Source organism: Halyomorpha halys, unplaced genomic scaffold (assembly GCF_000696795.3).
Source record: "Halyomorpha halys isolate HHAL.00 unplaced genomic scaffold, Hhal_1.1 Scaffold1421.1, whole genome shotgun sequence".
Lineage (NCBI taxonomy): Eukaryota > Metazoa > Arthropoda > Insecta > Hemiptera > Pentatomidae > Halyomorpha > Halyomorpha halys.
The window spans coordinates 15,460-34,616 of NW_027112482.1; the positions used below are offsets into that span (position 1 = coordinate 15,460).

At 32.9% G+C, this 19,157-nt stretch overlaps 1 protein-coding gene across 5 annotated transcripts in view; it reads right to left on the reverse strand.

The window, feature by feature from the left end:
* LOC106689641 (bestrophin-1) overlaps positions 1 to 18,415 on the reverse strand; it is a 33,684-nt gene extending 15,269 nt beyond the window's left edge. For 2 of the 5 annotated variants that reach the window (XM_067050316.1, XM_014434741.2), the window contains exons 1-7: positions 10,995 to 11,297; positions 10,740 to 10,850; positions 8,065 to 8,236; positions 5,567 to 5,821; positions 4,456 to 4,569; positions 4,193 to 4,318; positions 1,275 to 1,382 (exon numbers count right to left, since the gene is read on the reverse strand). In XM_067050316.1, coding sequence (XP_066906417.1) covers positions 1,275 to 1,382; positions 4,193 to 4,318; positions 4,456 to 4,569; positions 5,567 to 5,821; positions 8,065 to 8,236; positions 10,740 to 10,850; positions 10,995 to 11,065 — 957 coding nt within the window. In that variant the 5' untranslated portion in view covers positions 11,066 to 11,297. The other 3 variants (XM_024359665.2, XM_067050319.1, XM_067050318.1) reach the window with 3 other exon arrangements.
* Positions 18,416 to 19,157: the final 742 nt, after the last annotated feature.

The window sequence follows — 19,157 nt, forward strand, 5'->3', positions numbered from 1 at the left end:
GTATGAGATCATTTATCAATATTACCTATTGCCCACAACTGTGTGGCAGATTGTAATATCTATCAATAAATAAATCTAATTAAAAAAAAAAAAAAAAAAAAAAAAAAATTGTTGTTCTCAACTATTACCTGAAAAACATTACACCACTCAATACGAGGAACTGATGAATTCCAAGCAGGCCAAAAAACATGTTTTTGTTGTTAATTTATTATGCACTCCCCCTCCCCCGCCAATTAGGCAAAAAATTTTTTAAGTAGTAGAATGGAATGTATTACTGCGTAATAACACACTAGTGCAAGCTTACAGCTTTTATTATGAGCTACTTACTCTTTTTAACTTTTTCTCAACATATTTCAAGTATTCTGTATCATAATTTTCTTTGAGGCTTTTGTGCAATTTTATAGTCCTTTCAAATTCAGCTTGTGGGTTCAAAAATCTTTGGGTCAGTGTAAATGAAGATTAATGTTACAGCCTTTTAGGGTGCCTATTATTTGTATATATATCTCATTTCGATCCCATGCACATATTGTAAATAATTTGATTCAAATAAAAAATTACAGGGATTAGAGTTCAAGTTATGAAAAAAAAATTGCTCAGCATGTATCATGATCATACATTAATCATGATGTAAGTGATGTTTTGATAGTGCCAATCTATGGCATTTTCGAGGGGTAACACCAACTGCAGTTCTTCAGAAACCCAAGATGTTAGTGGCCCAGATTAGATCAATAGTTGATTCAACATCAACATTTTAGTCATATTTTAGTATAGCTACTTTTTATTCTTTCAGAAGATTCATGAATCCAGATAGAAGAATCGTAAACTAAATATCATACACTCAACAGCAAAAAATAAAATATGCAAACTCATTATTTTTGATTTCAAAGGCTGATCATGAGTAATATTTTTGATTTACGGGTAATATAGTAATATAGAGTAAGCTTGGGACATGTGAATTAATGAAATTCCGTCAGAATTAAAAAGGGTTGTAAATTATCTCTTATTTGTCTTGAGTCTGCAACACTTCTCAAACGTAAATATGTTTTTTCCTCCTTTATCATCTTAAATATTTTTAATACGCTTTTCTCTTTCTATTCTGTTCAAGGATAATGGTTTTTCGAAAGAATTATAGCCAGAGGTGACAACTTATGAAGGAGTAAGAAGCGTCCCCCCACATTGTGCACACCAAAGGTGTTGTGATTAGTGAAAGTTGAGATAGTTAAAGTGATTAAATTTATAACTATTTAATAAAATGACTAATTAATCATTATTACCTGGAGATTACGATCAATGAGCCAATTAACTTCAAAGTCATCATCGTCCTCACCAAATGGATTTACTAGCGATTCCGCCACTAACAGCCAACCCATGTAGAAGAAAAACTGGTTGAGGAATAAAATTAAAATCATATTATTTTATGAGATAGTAGAAATCTAATCCTAATTGCGATGGAATACATAATGTTAAGAAATATTAATCAGTAAAAATTGTTCTCGTCAAAATCTTCTGTTCTTAACTTAACCTGCCGCTATCAGTATAGCTAAGTGTTGCAAACACGTCAGCTTTGCGATGTGCAGTTATCAAATGATTAATGCATTTTATACATTACTTGAACCATTTCTGGCCATTGGACAGTGGGCCTGTTTGTGTCACAATTATCTCACGAACGGATCTACCGATTTTGTTTATATATTTATTTGAAATTTTGGTCCTTGACCCCTGTGTGATACAAATCGGACACCCTTTTGACAATGTAATGTCAACATTCAATACTCAATACCTTTCACATCTAATGCTGAATGGTGACATTTGTAGGCGACATAAACAGGTTTTAACCGCTTATGCCCGTGTAGAAAGTATTTACTAATAGTACATTACTAATAGAACCCAAGAGAAGAAAAAAGGCAGTTATCTCACCCCAATTTTTGATTACTTAAATGAAAACTATGTATAATTACTAGTCAAAATTCATGAGTCTGCCAAGTATAGGTAGGGGTAATAAAAAATGGCGACTGTTTCAAAGCGATAAAAAAAACTAATTTTTATTCGGAGATCCATATCTCAAAAATTAGGAACAACACACGAAAACCTAAGGGAACGTCATTTAAAGAAGAGCAAATTTGCTAAAATATGAGCCCTAATAGAGTTATTTACGTTAAACACTTTTCGAGATATAGCTTTTTAAAAAGCAACATTTCATAAAAATGTTGTATGGGATGGATTGAAAGATCAGTAGTTAGTGAATTTATTTTAAAAAATCTATATCTCAAAAACCATTTGACGTACAGATGTCTATTAGCACTAAAATTAAAGCTAGTTTAATGAGCTATAAATTATTTTATGATGTTTATCTTCGTAGGAGTAATAGTTTACATGAAATTTGCTAAAATAAATTGATTTATAGTTGTTCGGACAAATTTTCATTTGCCAAATTTATATTCGTATGTGAATATCATAAAAATTACTGCCCCTACGAAGATAAGTGTCATAAACTACTTTATAGTAAGTTAAATTTTATTTATTTTGAGTGTTGGCAGACATATGTACGTCTTATGAATCTAGAGATATATTTTTTTCAAAAATCCAACATTTTATAAGAACAACTATAAATTAACATTTTGTGAGTTTATTTTGTCAAATATCATAAGAACTACTACTCCTACAAAGATAAACATAATTAACTATTTTGTAGTAAATTTAACTAGCTTTAATTTGAGTGCTGGCAGACATCTGTACGTCCAATGGTTTCTGAAATGAAGTTTTTCATAAATCAAACTTATTGTCTGAACAACTATAAATCAATTTATTTTAGCAAATGTCATGAAAACTACTATTCCTACGAAGGTAAAGGTCATAAACGTATTTATAGTCCATTAAACTAGCTTTAATTTGAATGCTAATAGACATCTGTACGTCTCATAATTCCTGACATATAGATTTCTCAAAATACTACTATAATGCTAGCTACTAATCTTTCGGAAGATTTTTAAGAAATTTTGCTTTTTAAAAAGTTATATCTCGAGAACTATTTGACGTAAATAGCTCTTTTAGGGCTAATATTTCAACCAATTTACTCTTCTTTAAATAATGTTCTCTGAGATTTTCTAGTGTTGTTGGTAGTTTTTAAGATATAGAGCTCCGAATGAAAGATTAATGTTTTGAAAAAGCCGCCATTTTGTAATCCCCCAACGTATACTTGGCAGACTCGCCAATTTTGACAAGTAATTATACCTAGTTTTCATTAAATTAATCAAAAATTGGGGTGAGATAACTGCCTTTTTTTCTTCCCGGCTCTTGTACTATAAGGTTTTTGCATGATATTCCCATTGAATACGAAGGAGAACGTCGACCAAGAAGAAACAATTCTTGGCCACACCAATATTCTATAATATATCCTATCCACACCAATAACCACTATATCCTTCATAATACTTTTTTAATGTTCTCTTACTATAAAAATTCGTATTTTTGGGTTTCTCGGGGTGCAAATAACGAATATCAACTTTGTTCCTGCCAAGAATATAACAGTTTAACAAAATATAAACAAAGTCGTGTTCATATTTATTCGTTTGTTAATGTTTTATTCTAAATTAACAAAATAAAAGGTACTTTAAAGAAAATGTTTTTTATAATTTGCCATTTAAGTCCTGTTAAACTATTTTAATGAGGATTGACCCTAAGAGTGATATAAGATATATATTAATAAAAATCTTTAGAGCTGTTTTTTTTTCAGAAAATCGATCATATTAAGTGAATTGAAACTACTTCGTAGGAAAGGCAGTTTTCACATTTTTCAAAATATCTTGATGAAATATTAATTCATAGTTGTTCAGACAAACTTTTTATTTATAAAATACTACATCCCAGGAACCATTGGACGTACAGATGTCTGCCAGCAATCTAATTATAAAAGACTGTTTAATGTACAACAAAGTATCTAAATTAGGATAGTAGGCTTTATGATTTTCGTATATGAATTTCAATTTTTCATTTGAAGTTTTGTCCCAACAATTAGAAATGAATTTATCTTCGCAGATATCATGAAAACTAATACTCATACTGATATATACGCCATAAACTACATTATGACACATTAATCTAGCTAAAAATTAAATTTAATGAATTAAACTAATTAAAATTTTATTTTTTAGAAAAATATAAAATTAAATTATTTAAGTAATTAAATAACTACCTGTAGTAAAGTGAAAACTGGTACCACTAGATCAATCGTGTGATTAGGATAGCCTTTGGTTGGATCTAAGTACTGGTTGCCCATTAACGTCCCAGTAAAATACGTATATACTGCTAAGGTCACCACCTAAATCACAACAACTTCAACACTTATACACAAAACTATTATGAAATATTTATTGTATTTAGAATATAAATTCAGATAATTAAAAAAAACAAAAAAATATTGGTACATAAAATTGAGAAGAGGTGAGAATTAACTACTTGTGTGTATACTAAAGGTATGCTGATCCAATCAAAGTTAAGCAAGCCACCGCAGCCTCCTCTGAATTTGTTTATCTCGTCAATCAACGTCTTGAGAGAAAAGTCGTCTCCTATCTGGACAGAAAGTTAATATTTTAGCTCGTTTTCTGTGAATCAGATGTCTTTAAAGTTATTTTAAATTTCACTAAAGCTACAATACTTTCATTAATCATTAAATATTTTATAGCCATGCTATTTTTGCGATACAAGTGACTACAAGAAAGTTTTTATTAGCAAAATACTCAGGCATTGGATTTATTTATGTATAAATATTGTTCATTTGATCCAACCAAATATTTATAGATAACGCCGGACCTAATGAACGAAGAGCCGAAATACTTGTTTACTAATTTTCATCGATGAAGATCAATTTGAACAGGATTGGACAACCTTTTGTGGATGTGTGGGCCATAATTCTGTTTGGGATTCCATCACCGCTTCCGTACCTCCACAAACCCTTTCTATTCTGATTCATTACAACAGTTCATATTAGCCTAATTCAATCAATAGAAAAACTTCATGAGAACAACTTAGTATTAAGGTAATATAAATGTCGAAAGTAAAAAACAAGAATAGCAAAAATATAAATGAAGGTTTTTTAAAAAAGAATAATTCTTTATTATTTTTGCCACTTAGACCACTTGACCATTCCACGTTCCATATAAAATTTATATTGTATTTTTATTCTTACATCATACCACTCTGTTTTCTCACCATTTTAAATTTTATGTATACTACATATTCAGTCTAATTACAGCAGATCTCCTCACCACTCTTCTTTTTAGTATAATTAACTATACTCGTTCGATAAATGTTATTTAACAGAGTCTTATTAGTAACATCCTTAACAACTTATTTATGACTTTTAGTGATATGTAATTGTATTAAATAAGCAGTGGAAGATTAGTTGATTACTGATTATATTCTTTGTGAATCATAAAATAAATATATTTATTAAAATATTAGAATATAAAATTTAGTAATGGCAAATTGTGATTTTGGTAAGACATATAAAAGTATATTCCTAACACATAAAATAACTAGAATTGATAAATTAAATAAGTCACCTTGCCTTTCCTTCCCTCCTTGCCCTCGAAATAACAGCTGTAGCCCAAACAAGAGGCATCCAATACTTCGGGTGAATTGTTTTGAGATCTAATTTATCAAATATTACCTTCTCGTTCGCCAGAAGGAAGCCAGCTTCGACGATGTGCTCCGGAGTAGGAAATCTTTTCTTAACTGACGGGCACATCATCCGAAGAGTAAGGAGGAGGGAAAGATTGGCATACCTCATTATTGTCCTCCGCATCAGCCGTGCTCGATCGTCCTACAAATAAATCTCTGGATTATAAAAATTACGAATTAGCGACAATTGAATGTGCATGACAATGATTCTATAAAATTAAAAGATTAAATAATATCGAATGGCTTATTATACTGTAACAGTGAGCGAGCACGGAGTACCGCTATAACCCACCAGGGGCCAGCACTACAAGCGTCTAAGAAGCTGTATAATTGTATATAAGTTTATCATTATAAAAATACGATCTCTTGTATAAATGTATATAAGTTAATATGTAATATGTAAGAATGTTAATGATAAAATAAAAAGAGATTGAGCAATAAGATTCTACGAAACTATCTCAAGTAGAGTTAAAAGAGTGAATCCTCAGTGATAACCGATCACATGAGCATTGGGAATTGCCACCGGGATTGATCCATCAGATCAAGCCTTCTCCGGGTCTAGTCATAGCACTGGTGGCTTACACTCTACTTGTGATAGAGAAGTTTATTGCTAATCTATCTTCATAAGAGTTTGTTTTTATTATGCTCGCCTTAGACAGGCCATAGTCTATATGCCCTGTTTCCTCTCCTTTTCTCCAGCAATCTTAGTCCGTCCGCTTCATTTCGGCAAATAAGATTATAACCTAATCCCTAACGGTTACACTGGTCCGTCCGCTTCATCTCGGCAACTAGTAAGCTGGCTCCTATCATGACAGTTCTAGTCCGTCCGCTTCATCTCGGCAACTAGAACTGTTATTCTGCCTCAGACTCTCTCACCTAAACCTCCTCTACCTAAGTCAGTGTCCAGGGCTCATCCCCTGGCACGGCCTTCCTTTCTAACTATAATTGAATACGCCTTGTCGTGGGCCTTCTGTAAAGAGATATCAGGCTGGAGAAATCGCCTAAGACCAGACAACCCCGACAATACCATCGCATTTGTGGCCTTGTTATTGTATTTCTGCAACAGAAGTGTGTAGGCAGCTTCGCTTATGTTAGTATTGTGATAGCATTAATCTGCTTTGTTCCACAAATACTTTTGAAGTTTTATCAATTTCAATGAACTCGACAACAAAATCGTCATCCTTTTACATTACGTCAGTTGTGATATCCATTGTACAAGATTTTCGAGAGAACTGACGTGAGCGGATGGACTGAGGCATGATTCACTTGTTTAAACCTAGGAATTCTAATAAATGGAATAAAACATATGGTCTAGCCATCCCTTCAGTTCTTAGTCTCCGTTCCCGTCCTCATTTCACTGTTTACTTTTTGCACATAAGAAAAACTGGCAATTTGAAACTGAAACTGAACTGGGAATTGCTCTCGGTCGTTTGGAGGGGCAGTACTGTAGCGACGCTATCTATGAGCGACCAAAAGAACTACAGCCTTCATCGCTGCCAGAGAGTGCTCCTCACGATGCTCAGAAAGATTTTGTGATATTATTTTTTCATTTAATTGTTAATAGTTGATGTTTTAATTTTATAGACCAGGGCCCTGTTTCATAATAAAGTACAAACTAATACTATTAGTCTTGTCGATTTAACTTAATACAATTACACTGACTTGTACAACAGTAACTTGTATTTTAGTACTTTTTAACTCGTGTAATACCACTAATAGTCCTCCATATAATGGGAAAAAAAGGTATTAGTGCAATTACCACGTTGTTTCTATACTTGTACTATGAACTAATACATTAACTTTCATAATGAAACAGGGCCCTGGTAAATATCAGTGTAATTGTAAATGTGTAAATAAAATAAATACGAAAACATATACAGATGCACAGGGATATCCTTTCACGACCCTAACGTACGATGTACGAGTGAAGTTTCCATCTTGCGAGGTTTTACGGCGAGTACTCGTAAAACTCGCCAATATTCCCATTCAATCCAGCACCTCTCATCACGAGAAGGCCCCTCACCTCCAAATATTTTCTAGTCGTTTTCCCATGGAACGGACACACCAAAACCAGTACCAATGGTAGAAAAAGGTAATATCCAATCTGAATCATGTAACCACACGTAATGCAACTTATTAATTTAATGTTTTTCTGTTTTTAAAGGGATCGGAAAAAAAAAATTCAATCCCTCTCCTATCCAGCAAACCGTTTTGAACATGCTTTGTCGATGTCTTCTGATGTAGAGTACCGCATGAGAAATGTTAAATAATATCAATAATGTCTTTGTTTAAATAATATTTTTGATTTTATTCTTTATAATATTCATTTGATAATAATATCTTTAATATTCGTAGTGGGTAAAATCTAGTGTGCACTGAAATTACCTGGCCTTTGAGAAATGCCGAGACAAAAACAGCTAGAGGGTCTGGCCAGGGTATCGTCAAGTACTGGTCCCACCAACGCTTGATAACGATGGACACATAAAATCCCAAGACAAATGAAACTGGTATCAAATCACTATAAGTTTGGCAGTGGAGTGAAAACTTCTCAAATATCCTGAAAAGATATTACTTTATTAAAAATTATAAGTCTGTTAAGGAACCTAAAAAGAAAATTTTCTTAGAAGTCAATAGCATGAAAAAATTCAATAAGTGATACCCTTGGGTTGGATGGTAAGGCTCACAAAACCAGGAAAGGTTCTGATCGTAGATACTACTTTTTTTGCTTTTACTGCAATTATTTCCCCCTGACATGACAATACTATGTGTACGTCGTTGTTTTTTATTGTTTTATAAATATGTTTTATACCCCCACTTAATACGTAAGTGAATTTTAATATTTTTAGTAGACCTTATTATTTGTATTATGGAAGATAAAGCAGGACAGCACAACAACCTTTAGGTTTACCCCAGTATCGCACAAATTACCCAGTATTTTAAATAAACATTTCGGTTTTAATTGGAGAAATTAGAGACTAAATTTAAAAAAAAAAAAAAAAAAAACATGAGTAGCAGGATTCCATCACTAAGATCGTACTTCCCTCCTATATTTGTTTAGAAAAGATGAAAGGAGTATAATAAGAGTAGAGTGTTACAAACATTTTTAACAAAATTTCTGTTACAATTTCAACAATATCTCTTGTACCTTACCTATGATTCCATAAAATTTCTCTTATAGGATCTAAAAATACCTAAAAACTCCAGTTTTAACTTACACCACTTTTGCTCTCAACGACTCTTATTATATAACAAACAGGAGTCAGAGAAACCGAGTGGGTTAAACCGCTTGCAATAGGTAAAATTAAGCACGTAAGTAAGCAGTACTTGGAAGACCACTCAAAATGGATGACAGAAAGGCAGACCCCACACTTCTCTCCTGCTCCCCCTCGCGGTTTTTTTAAGGTCATTCAACCTATTGGAAGCAACTCGCAAAGAGCGACGTACAAGTGATGACCCTACCTCTAGTACTTTGATCGCGAATCACGTTGCCATCTTCTAGAACATACCATAGCCATCCAGAAATAAGTGGTAATTAGGATGCTTCAAGGTACATTTGCCTTTTAAAACATTCCAGCTGACGAAAGATAAATAATAAAATAGTTTTCACAAAACATATGTTTTCGGATCATCCAATGGAACACTAGTTCGGAACAATAGACCTAGACCCATTGGTCATTGTCCTTGAACAGAAGTTGAAGACGGTAGAGAGGACGAATCGGCCGTAAATGGGCTTTTAATGGAGTTATAGAGGACATGGGAAACCATGATTTCTAGGAGCGTGAAGTTGGGTTATTCCCTCCAAGCTGTCTTTAATACCACAATTAATAATATGAGTAAGAAGACCGCATCAGTTCAAGATCTCCATGTCCTAGAGTGGTAAACTTTATACATACAAACATATAATTTTCTTGAATAGTGGTACATCTGACAAAAAAAGTTTTGATTTTATTGCGAAGATGGTGCCGTATACTGGGGTTACTTTCTTACTAAAGTCGTCCTACAGACTTTTCTAAAGCTACTATAGTTGTGAGAATTAACTCCAGTCAACGTGAAAATCTATGTGGTTATATCAGAGGCCCGATCCGTGTTATACTCCAGGAGCCCTTTATTGTGAGATGACAGAGTTTCATTGAAAATAGTGGGAGAGAGAAAAAGGGGTTAATATGTCCTTTTTCTGCCTTGGTGGTAGGCCAAGTTCTGTTGTGCTTAGATAAAGCCCACTGCGGCGTTCTCACGTGGCGTGCTTATAAGCTTTTCAACTACCGCTGCCGGGGGAGGATCTGAAAATGAGACAACCTAACCCAGAAATTATATGAGCAAAATATAGATGTATGCTTCATTTATGTAGGCATTTCATCAACTAACAAATCATTTAAAAATTCACTTCTTTTTTTGTGATGTTTGTAGTTCATTGAAAGTGCGACATAATCACGTAAATATAATCAATTGGTGAACAATACTGTAATAAATGTCATCGGTATCATGAATTTTTCCTTTACTGATCATAATATATGTTTATTCTCGATAAATAAACGAAGAGTTGATAAGAATAACAAGGTAACTATTTTCTTTATTTTTTAAATAAGCAACAACTGTTTTTTTTTTTTAATGACAGACAAAAAAATAGGAAAACGAACTTAAATATCTCAAAATCGTTGACGAATTATACACGTAAACGGGTTAATAATAGGCGTTTCCACTGTAGAAGTTCTTTATCTGAACACATAGAAAAATGTGAGCGTGTTCTTCCGCTGTCGAATACAAACACTATAAAAATAAATAATGAAAATTATTATCATTTGTTCAAATGATTTCATATTGAAAAGTACAAAAATAGTTTAGAAAATCTTAACTTTGATCTACAAAGCATGAAAGTGGCTAAACTTAAAAAGTAGTCCGGTTTGATACTTGTAGGATCATGAGGATTTTTTTTTTTAAATAAATGAAATAGCACACTGTTATCTACATTCCTATGATTTGTTTTCTGAGAAGTATATATTGCTTTAGAATTTTAAGAGGAATTCAGGTAAATGATAATAATAATAATCGAATTGCCATACGTTCTTTCTTTTTCATTTAGCAAAAATCTATAGGCAAAGCTTAACGTTGAATACAGCATGACGTAAACCATTAAATTTGGCCAAAGTAGCTTGTAAATGCTCCCTTTCCATCTGAAAAAACATATCACAAAGCATTAATACAGTAAAACCACTTTTCTCACACAAAAAAAATTAATCAATAAATAAACCACTAGAGTTTATTTCTCAAGGTCTGCTTATTGAACATTTCGTAAGATGAATTGTTATTATACATACCTAAATAATAGTTTCCAGAAACAGCCGAACTGTCGACAGGAAGTTACTTGCGCAGTATAGGAAACTGTCATAACTTTTAAAATTAATACTTGCGTTTAAAAATAGCAACGATTGTAACATATGACAAAATAATGAAATAATTAAATAAGATAAATTATTTTAATGGTTTTCCATTACTCTTTAAAATAATTGCGTATCTAATGGGGCGTAGATGGATTTTAAGGCAGTGTGAAAGTAACATATTTCGTGGAATAGTTCTATTTTTATCTTCTATTGGAATAACTATAAATATTTTGTTTCTATTGATAGTGTTTACTATAACTAACAGAAATGAATAACACTTAAGACAATATATATATATATATATTTTTTCCCCGCGGAGCTACCTTCCTTGCTTCCTTTACAATTTTCCTCCACTCATTTCGGTCTCCTGCCGCTCCTCTCCACATAGTCCATCCCTCGTAGTCGAGGCCTTTCTCTCCTCTTTTTTCCTTCTGGACGTCCTTCCATTATTTGTTTAGGGAGTCTCCAGTGATCCATGCGATGAACATGCCCTATCCATCTTACTTGCCCCCTTTTGATACAAGAAACTATATCAGGTTCCCCATAAAGGTCTTTAATTTCTGTATTGGTTTTTATGCGGTAGTGACTTCCTTCTTTGGTTGGGCCGTATATTCTTTTCTAAATCTTACTCTCTTATGTACTCAGCAACCTCTCCTGCTGCTTGGTTCGTGTCCATGCCTCGCTGCCTTACATGAAAACGGGACGTATTATTGTTTTATATATCCTTATTTTAAGGTGTCGGGGTATCTCTCTATTTTGGAATACCTTTCGGAGCGACCAGTAACATTTATTGCCGATTCCGATTCTTGTCCTTGTTTTGTTATCGTTGGTTAAAATTGTACCAAGATATTTAAACTTATCCACACTTTCAAAACTACTTCCTCCTCGTAAAAGACATCCACTTGCCGCCCTTTCCTGGATGATATCATTTATTTCGTTTTTCTTTCGTTCATTACGTGCCTGGCCTGCCTTCCTAGCTGCCTCTTCGCATTCCGTAACTATCTTAAAGAGCGAATCTTGACTCTTTCTTATTATGTCTACATCGTCAACATATGCTAGGGATTGAGTCATATTGCTATGTATACAATTATATATTGCTATATACATAATATACAATTTAGATTGTATACCAAGTTTTAAAAGAGAGTTGTCTTATTAAAAACCGAGAAATCACAGTGTGTAATTTTGCCATTCTGGGACTATAAAAATATCAACCCTTGTTTAATATACATACATATATACTTTTAGCTTCATGTTCAATGTACATATAAATACTAAAAATTACCTGATAGAAATATTCTTTCTTAAAAAGATTGGAAGATATTTGATTGAACGAGTTTAATTAATAAAAGGAAGATGGTCCGGGTGCTGCAGAAAAAATTAACTCGAATATTAAAACAATTTTTTTTTATATATATAAACTTTTTTATTTGTTATTACTTCCAGTTTCATTATGTGTCTAATACTTTTTTTTATTGTTTAATTATACTTTTCGCTGTACGTCTTATTTTTATTATCTTTAATTTACTTTGTTAATTTTTATATATTTTTTCACATATTAATCATTTTTTAGCTTTATTTTAGTTTACTTTAATTTCATGTTATCATATTCTTATACTTTGTTACATATATTTAGTTTTATCTTTTTCTTAGCTCTTTGGCTCATAATAAATATTTTTTTTTTATTATTTGAGATTTTTTTTTCTACATTTGGACCGTCTTCCTTTTTCTTTCTTAAAATAATTAAAAACAACTTATTTTTTAATATTAAACTACATTTTCTTCATCTTGTATTAAATAATTGCAATAGTAAGATTATATATTATATATACTATCACAAGAGTAGACAACTTATTAAACATTACAAAGAACCGAAAAATAAACACAAAATACAACAAATAAATAAAATATTTACAAATTTATTATAAATAACAACGAAAATTCACCTATTATTTTTAGTGAACTTAAATGTTTAACTTCTTCCTTCGATTTTTGGAAAATAAGATCAGTAAGTCTATAGAGCACGAATCTGTACCTGACTGTGAGCTCATTAAATAGGAGTACTATTCCTGTTATTAATGCCTTCCCGTATTGGGCATTTCATTGGACTCAACCGCGGGTAAAGTATTTGACGATTGTTTTCCATTTTTTACTTTCCCTTACCTGTATATAAAATATATAGTAAGGGGAATATAGATCGTAACAAATTTCGATTATCAATATTCAACGGAAATACACATTTTGATGTGTGTGAACATATCCCCAGGTTGGAGTTCCCCGCCATCGCACTCTATTTTTTGGGGGCGCATTCTTTGGCTTTATGTATCGGGCAACTACCACGATTAATAAATGAGTAGTTAAAGGTATCCTGAAGTATGCGTCTCCCTTCGGGTTCTAAAACCTCTCACAGAGGCAGTGAAATAGGCTGGCATCAACCCAGAGCATTAAGGTCGCCTTTCTATGAAGCAGCGCAGGTCCTAGCGGGGGTGGAGTTTCTCGACTTTCTCCTGTTAGAAGAAGTCACCATATATATTTATAAGAGAGGAGGCTCAGCAGGATTTACCGAAAGTTTGAGGATGAGGTTTGATGAAAGCCCCCAAAAATGGAAGCAGGTTATCCAGGAGAATACAATTGAGAAGTGGGGACAACGGTGGATGACGACCCCGAAATGGAGTACTTGGAAAATACTTTCTCACCGTACAATCACGGCTGTAGGCAAAAAGGGTCCTCCTGGACAATTGGGTTTCACAATTACTACGGCACATAAGGGTTACAGAGCCAAGCTGCATAGCCTTGGCCTGGATATTTGAACTATGCCCCACTTTTGGAGTCCCGGAAACAGTTGAGCACGATGATGTAAACCACGGGAATTTACAATTTATGCCGAAAAATAAATATTAACTCCCCCAAGCGGGAATTGAACTCGACCTTCCGAACCGGGCGCTCTCGGACCTAAACCCTCAACGCGTACGGTCGTTACGTCCCTAAGAAAGGCCTAGCTCAAAAATGATATAATTTTTTAGATACATACATTGTCAGGATTTTATGTAATCAAAATCCTATTTTATAATTCAACATTTGTATTCCTTCTTGAGTGTGTTTTAATAACTCCTATAACCTCCTTTTGTCTTTATTCTGTGGAAGTGGGTTTTATTTTGTTGATTATTCTGCTTGTCCAGGCAGAAGGCCTCGACAGTGCGTGTTCAGTGAAGGGAGAGCAATAAATAACAACCAATTAGATATCAGGGTCGGCTATAAACCGAAACTATCTCAATTAGAGACTATGGATCTCTGTTCTTCTTTGTTCAATTAGGGGTTCTTTAAGACGCTTATTTATAGGCCTAGTGCATACGGATGTGACCGAGAAGCGGTCTTATCTTATCTGCTTGAGGTACTATCGTGTGTTATTCTGGCATAGCTTATTTATTATTTTATCTCATTTCTCAATAGTATATATATAAATTAATAATATGTTCAAATAATAATACGTTTTTATAAAATGCAATAACATATAAATTTGAGTTTTGGTGAGGCTCGAGGAGCTGCGCTTTGGTGGATTGTAGTTGAATTTCTTGCTGCTCTCGCTACAATTCCTTGTCTCTTTTTCTTCTGACATCTGCCCTATTGGGATTATGTATCTTTCAATCACTTGTCATAGGGATGTTCTGAAGTTGGTGATCCTTGCTGCAGTCGATGTAGTTTAAGAAGTGGACTAAGAGTTCGACTGGTTGTCTCGATAGAGTCCGGTTATTGTTCTTCCTAATCGGAGAGTATTTTGGTCTTCCTGGTCGGAATGTACGTTGTTCATCCTGATTGGAGTGTGAGTTGTAGCTTCGATTGCCGCTAGTTGCAGAGAACTTGGAACTGATGTTTCACCAACTGTTCCTATCAAAGTCGAAATTTAGGTTTGCCTCCGGGGTGAAAAGATTGAAGTTCCGATGTAGGCAGAGATTTGCTACTTTAATTTGTTGATTTATAATTCTCCTAGGTGGTGCTGGTAGATAGCAGTCTCTGTAAGGTCAGAAAGAGAGAACATCAGCTACGCCAGTTTGTGCCACGATGTGCGAGTAGACTAGATCACTTCGGTGTCCCGTTGAAGGTTAAGTCGAAGCATCTGAATAGCCGGATGTCGCTAAGAAAGGCGGCCTGGTGAGATCCTCTTCGGTTAGTAGAGTATCTTACACCAGATGTAGCCATTTGAGGCCAGTCGGCGGGAGCTCTAGTTAAGTTGTAGCGTCGCCGTTCATGTCCTCGTTTCCTGTTGCACCTTCTTATTTTCCTCTGCTCCTCCTGTCATCTTAATGTCCGTATCACGTCAGGCTAGAGATCTGCTGGACTCCTTTTTTTTTTTTTTATCACGTCGGGGTCACCAATTGTTGAGGTGGGTTGGTTTCTTTCTGATTCGGTGTTTCATGCGTATTTTGGCATCGTTTATTTATTATTTTATCGTCATTGCTCAATAGTATGTATAAAAATTAATAATATTTTTTCTTTTTTATAAAATAGAATAATATACAAATTTGAGAGCTTCCGTTAGGCACGAGGTGATGCGCTCTGGTGGATTGTAGTTGAATTTCTTGCTGCTTTCGCTACAATTCCTTGACTCTTTTTCTTCTGACATCTGCCCTATTGGGATTATGTATCTTTCAATCACTTGTCTTCTATGGAATAGAAATTTATGAACTGTTACAGGAAGGATATAACACACATATTCCTTTAAATATAAATTTCTTGTTGTTTCTATAAAGTTTTTAAATGCACACCAAGAGTGGCTGAGTGTTGTGTCCAGTCCATTCATCTTAAGGAAGCTATGGAACTAAAGATAATTCTAGATTTTAAAGCATATAAGCATAGGAAGGTTCTATTTTCCTGTGTATCTTCAATCTCTGGAGAGGAAATCAAAGAAAATCTAAAGAGAAAATTAAGATCTTCTTAATTTTCACCTAGGACATTCCTTCTCAGTTTATATAATTCATTGAAAATCAAACAAGTTTTCATATGTTACAACTCTTGCACTTTCTCTCCACACGTCTTACAAGAACTGACATGTGACAATGCTGTTGATTATAGAATATGCCTTAAACAATTTATAGTAGGTGAAAATAAGAAGGTTGAGAAATCTAGTTAACCAACATGGAAAGAACTGAGCCAAGGCTTGATCTAATCCCATGTATGTCAGGTTTGATTGGACAAGTTTGGTTGTCTCACATTCTTTTATCGAACTTAAAAATTCTTAATCTTTTATCTCCACTGTTATAATTCAGATGTGAAGTATTAGAAATACTTTAAAAAATAACACTTGTTTTTCTATTTTTGTCGCTTTCTATTCAACAAAAAATATGACTGACTTAAAAAAAATTAAAATTTCCTGTAATTCTAGACTAAATTTTCTTCAAAAATATGGAGAATTTATCTTTTTTAAAACTATTTTTGTCTTTGTATAGAAACATCAATTTAAGGATGTAATATTTGAAAATATAGATAATCTAAGCAAATCTCTAGAAATAGATTATTAACTGTAGCAATACACTATTAAATTGAAGCAATACAATTAATTTTTATAATAACAAATGAATTAATCAATATGAAAATCATTATGCTTTAATTTATCTACAAAATATAAGAACCTTTTTATTGGATATATTTCATTCAAGACATTCATGAATATTATTTATGCATAAATGTTTAAAATAAATCTTTATATAATAAAATACTACTGTTACAGTTATCTATAGTTTATTTTGTTATTGGCAATACTATCATTAATGGTTTTGTTCCTAAAAGGTTCTTGTATCCTCATACAAGACTGAAAAGACAGGAAACTGCTCGTCGATTTCGACTATTACAACATTTACTAGACAAACGGTCTAAATTGCCAATCTATTACAAAAGACTGATCTACATGACTATTATAAGGCCTATCTGGACATACAGAGTTGAGCTTTGGGGCACCACTAAACCATCAAATTCCTCCCGAATCCAATCCTTACAGTCCAAAATCCTTCATAAAATCATCAACGCTCCTTACTTTGTCATAAATCAAGTCATACATCATGACCTCAATGTCCCATATGTTGCCGATTTGGCCAAAACCAGATACCATTCCTTCCATGGAAAACTTCCCAACCACCCAAATCCACTTGTTTCATTACCTAATAATCCTCCTAGGCATCTGAAAAAAAGATCCGAGGCCATCTCGGCCATCGATCTTCTCCTCGAGAAATGTTATTGGAGTTCTATCAATGGGTAGATTCTCCACATGTTTGTATCATGTCACTATCTCACCTACATCAAATTTACTTGTTTTATTTATGTTATACAATTGTAAATAACAATAAATAAATGATTACAAAAAAAAAAGAAGTACTACACTTCTTCATATGGACAAGACTATCTTTAGGTGGGTGACAACATTATATAAAGGAAACTGTCAACTAAATAAACATCTCTAAAATATGAGATAAAATATCATATGCAGATGTAATGCACTGGGTAGCCACGATTCTTCACTTTTGGACGAGATTGTATGGTATATCCCAAATTGCGGTCGATCCATATACAATATCCAAATTTGCAAATGCATCTGGCCTGTTTTGAACAGAGTAAAGGATGGCATAAAATGCCTTAAGTGGTCGTGGTCCACACATGTTAGAATAAAAAAATTACTTATACAATAAAATGAAATAAGGATGCATAAAATGAATAAAAAAATGGTTATTTATATTCAAGTTTTATGAAATCTCTGCAAGTGCATACCATTGCTTATTGTTTAATTATTATTGGTGAAAAACAACATTATATGCTGACTATAATTAAATATGTAACATGCAAAATAACATTGTAAAATTCTATATTGTATGAAACATACAACAAATAAACAATTTTTCAACAGGGTTCCGACATAAATGAAATATATAAAATCAGAATTCAGGAATAACTAGTTTTGGAATAGTATTAATAAAAATTTATGGTTTACCAAAGTATTTTCTTTGAAAAAAAAAGTTAAAAAATAAATCTATTTATCTCTACTTTACATATAAACTTAATATGTAAAGTATCTCTAATATGAGATGCTTTTAAACTAGTAACACTTTGTATGCTATCACTTTGGAATTGTATATACATACAACTACACAGATACATAACATACTTTGTATGTAACACTTTAGATGCTCTTGAACTAACATGGACATTATAACAAACTTATTCGAGGAATAACGAATCTAATGATAATACTCACCAAAGGCTGAAAAGGATTTGGATGAGGAACCTCGTGTCAGCAACATACTGAAAACTTCAAGTCTGGAGCATGCACTAAATACAAGGTTCCGTCTCCTTCAGGCCTCTTCATGCCACTTAATGTGTTTCACAGCACATTTACTGATTGCGCTATTCTGCACATGCATGAATATAAATATTATGAATAAAAATAAAATCAGAACAAATTCATTTTTCAATTACTATTTTGTAAAAATAATCATGAATTAATGTACACACATGGTCACAATAAAATTAATAGCTTTCCAACCTTTTCAAAAATATATTTCACATTGTCAAAGAGCTGCAAACTAAAACAAATCTCAAGTAAAACTTATTTTCTCATTTCAGAGACCATACTCTAACAGAAATCATTACTGTTAACAAAATTCTGAGGAAAACTTGAGCGAAAAACATAATTTTTTTTTCTTCCATAAAATTTGAGCTAACCAACAACACTAAGAAACATACAAATTTGACATATGAATTAAACATTATTGTGTTTTTATTATAGCCTGTTGGCAAATAAGGAAGAAAAGTTAGTGTAATAAAATTGAAGATCAATATGTAAAATTAATATAAAAAAAAAGTGCGAATATTTTTCGTGCAGGCAGGGTTACCGTTTTTTATTCAAGTTCTTAAAGTAACGATACTATCGTCATAATTTGTTAAAAACTTTTTCTGTAGATGCTACCCATATCTTTTTTCAAGAACAGAGAAAAATGTTTTCAGATGTACAACTTGATTGGCTTTGTTTTATGGTTTTTAAATATTGTATATTCAGCACTGATACCTTTTATATAAAAAGATCTATTTATGTGCTTTCTGTTTTGTTTTATTCCT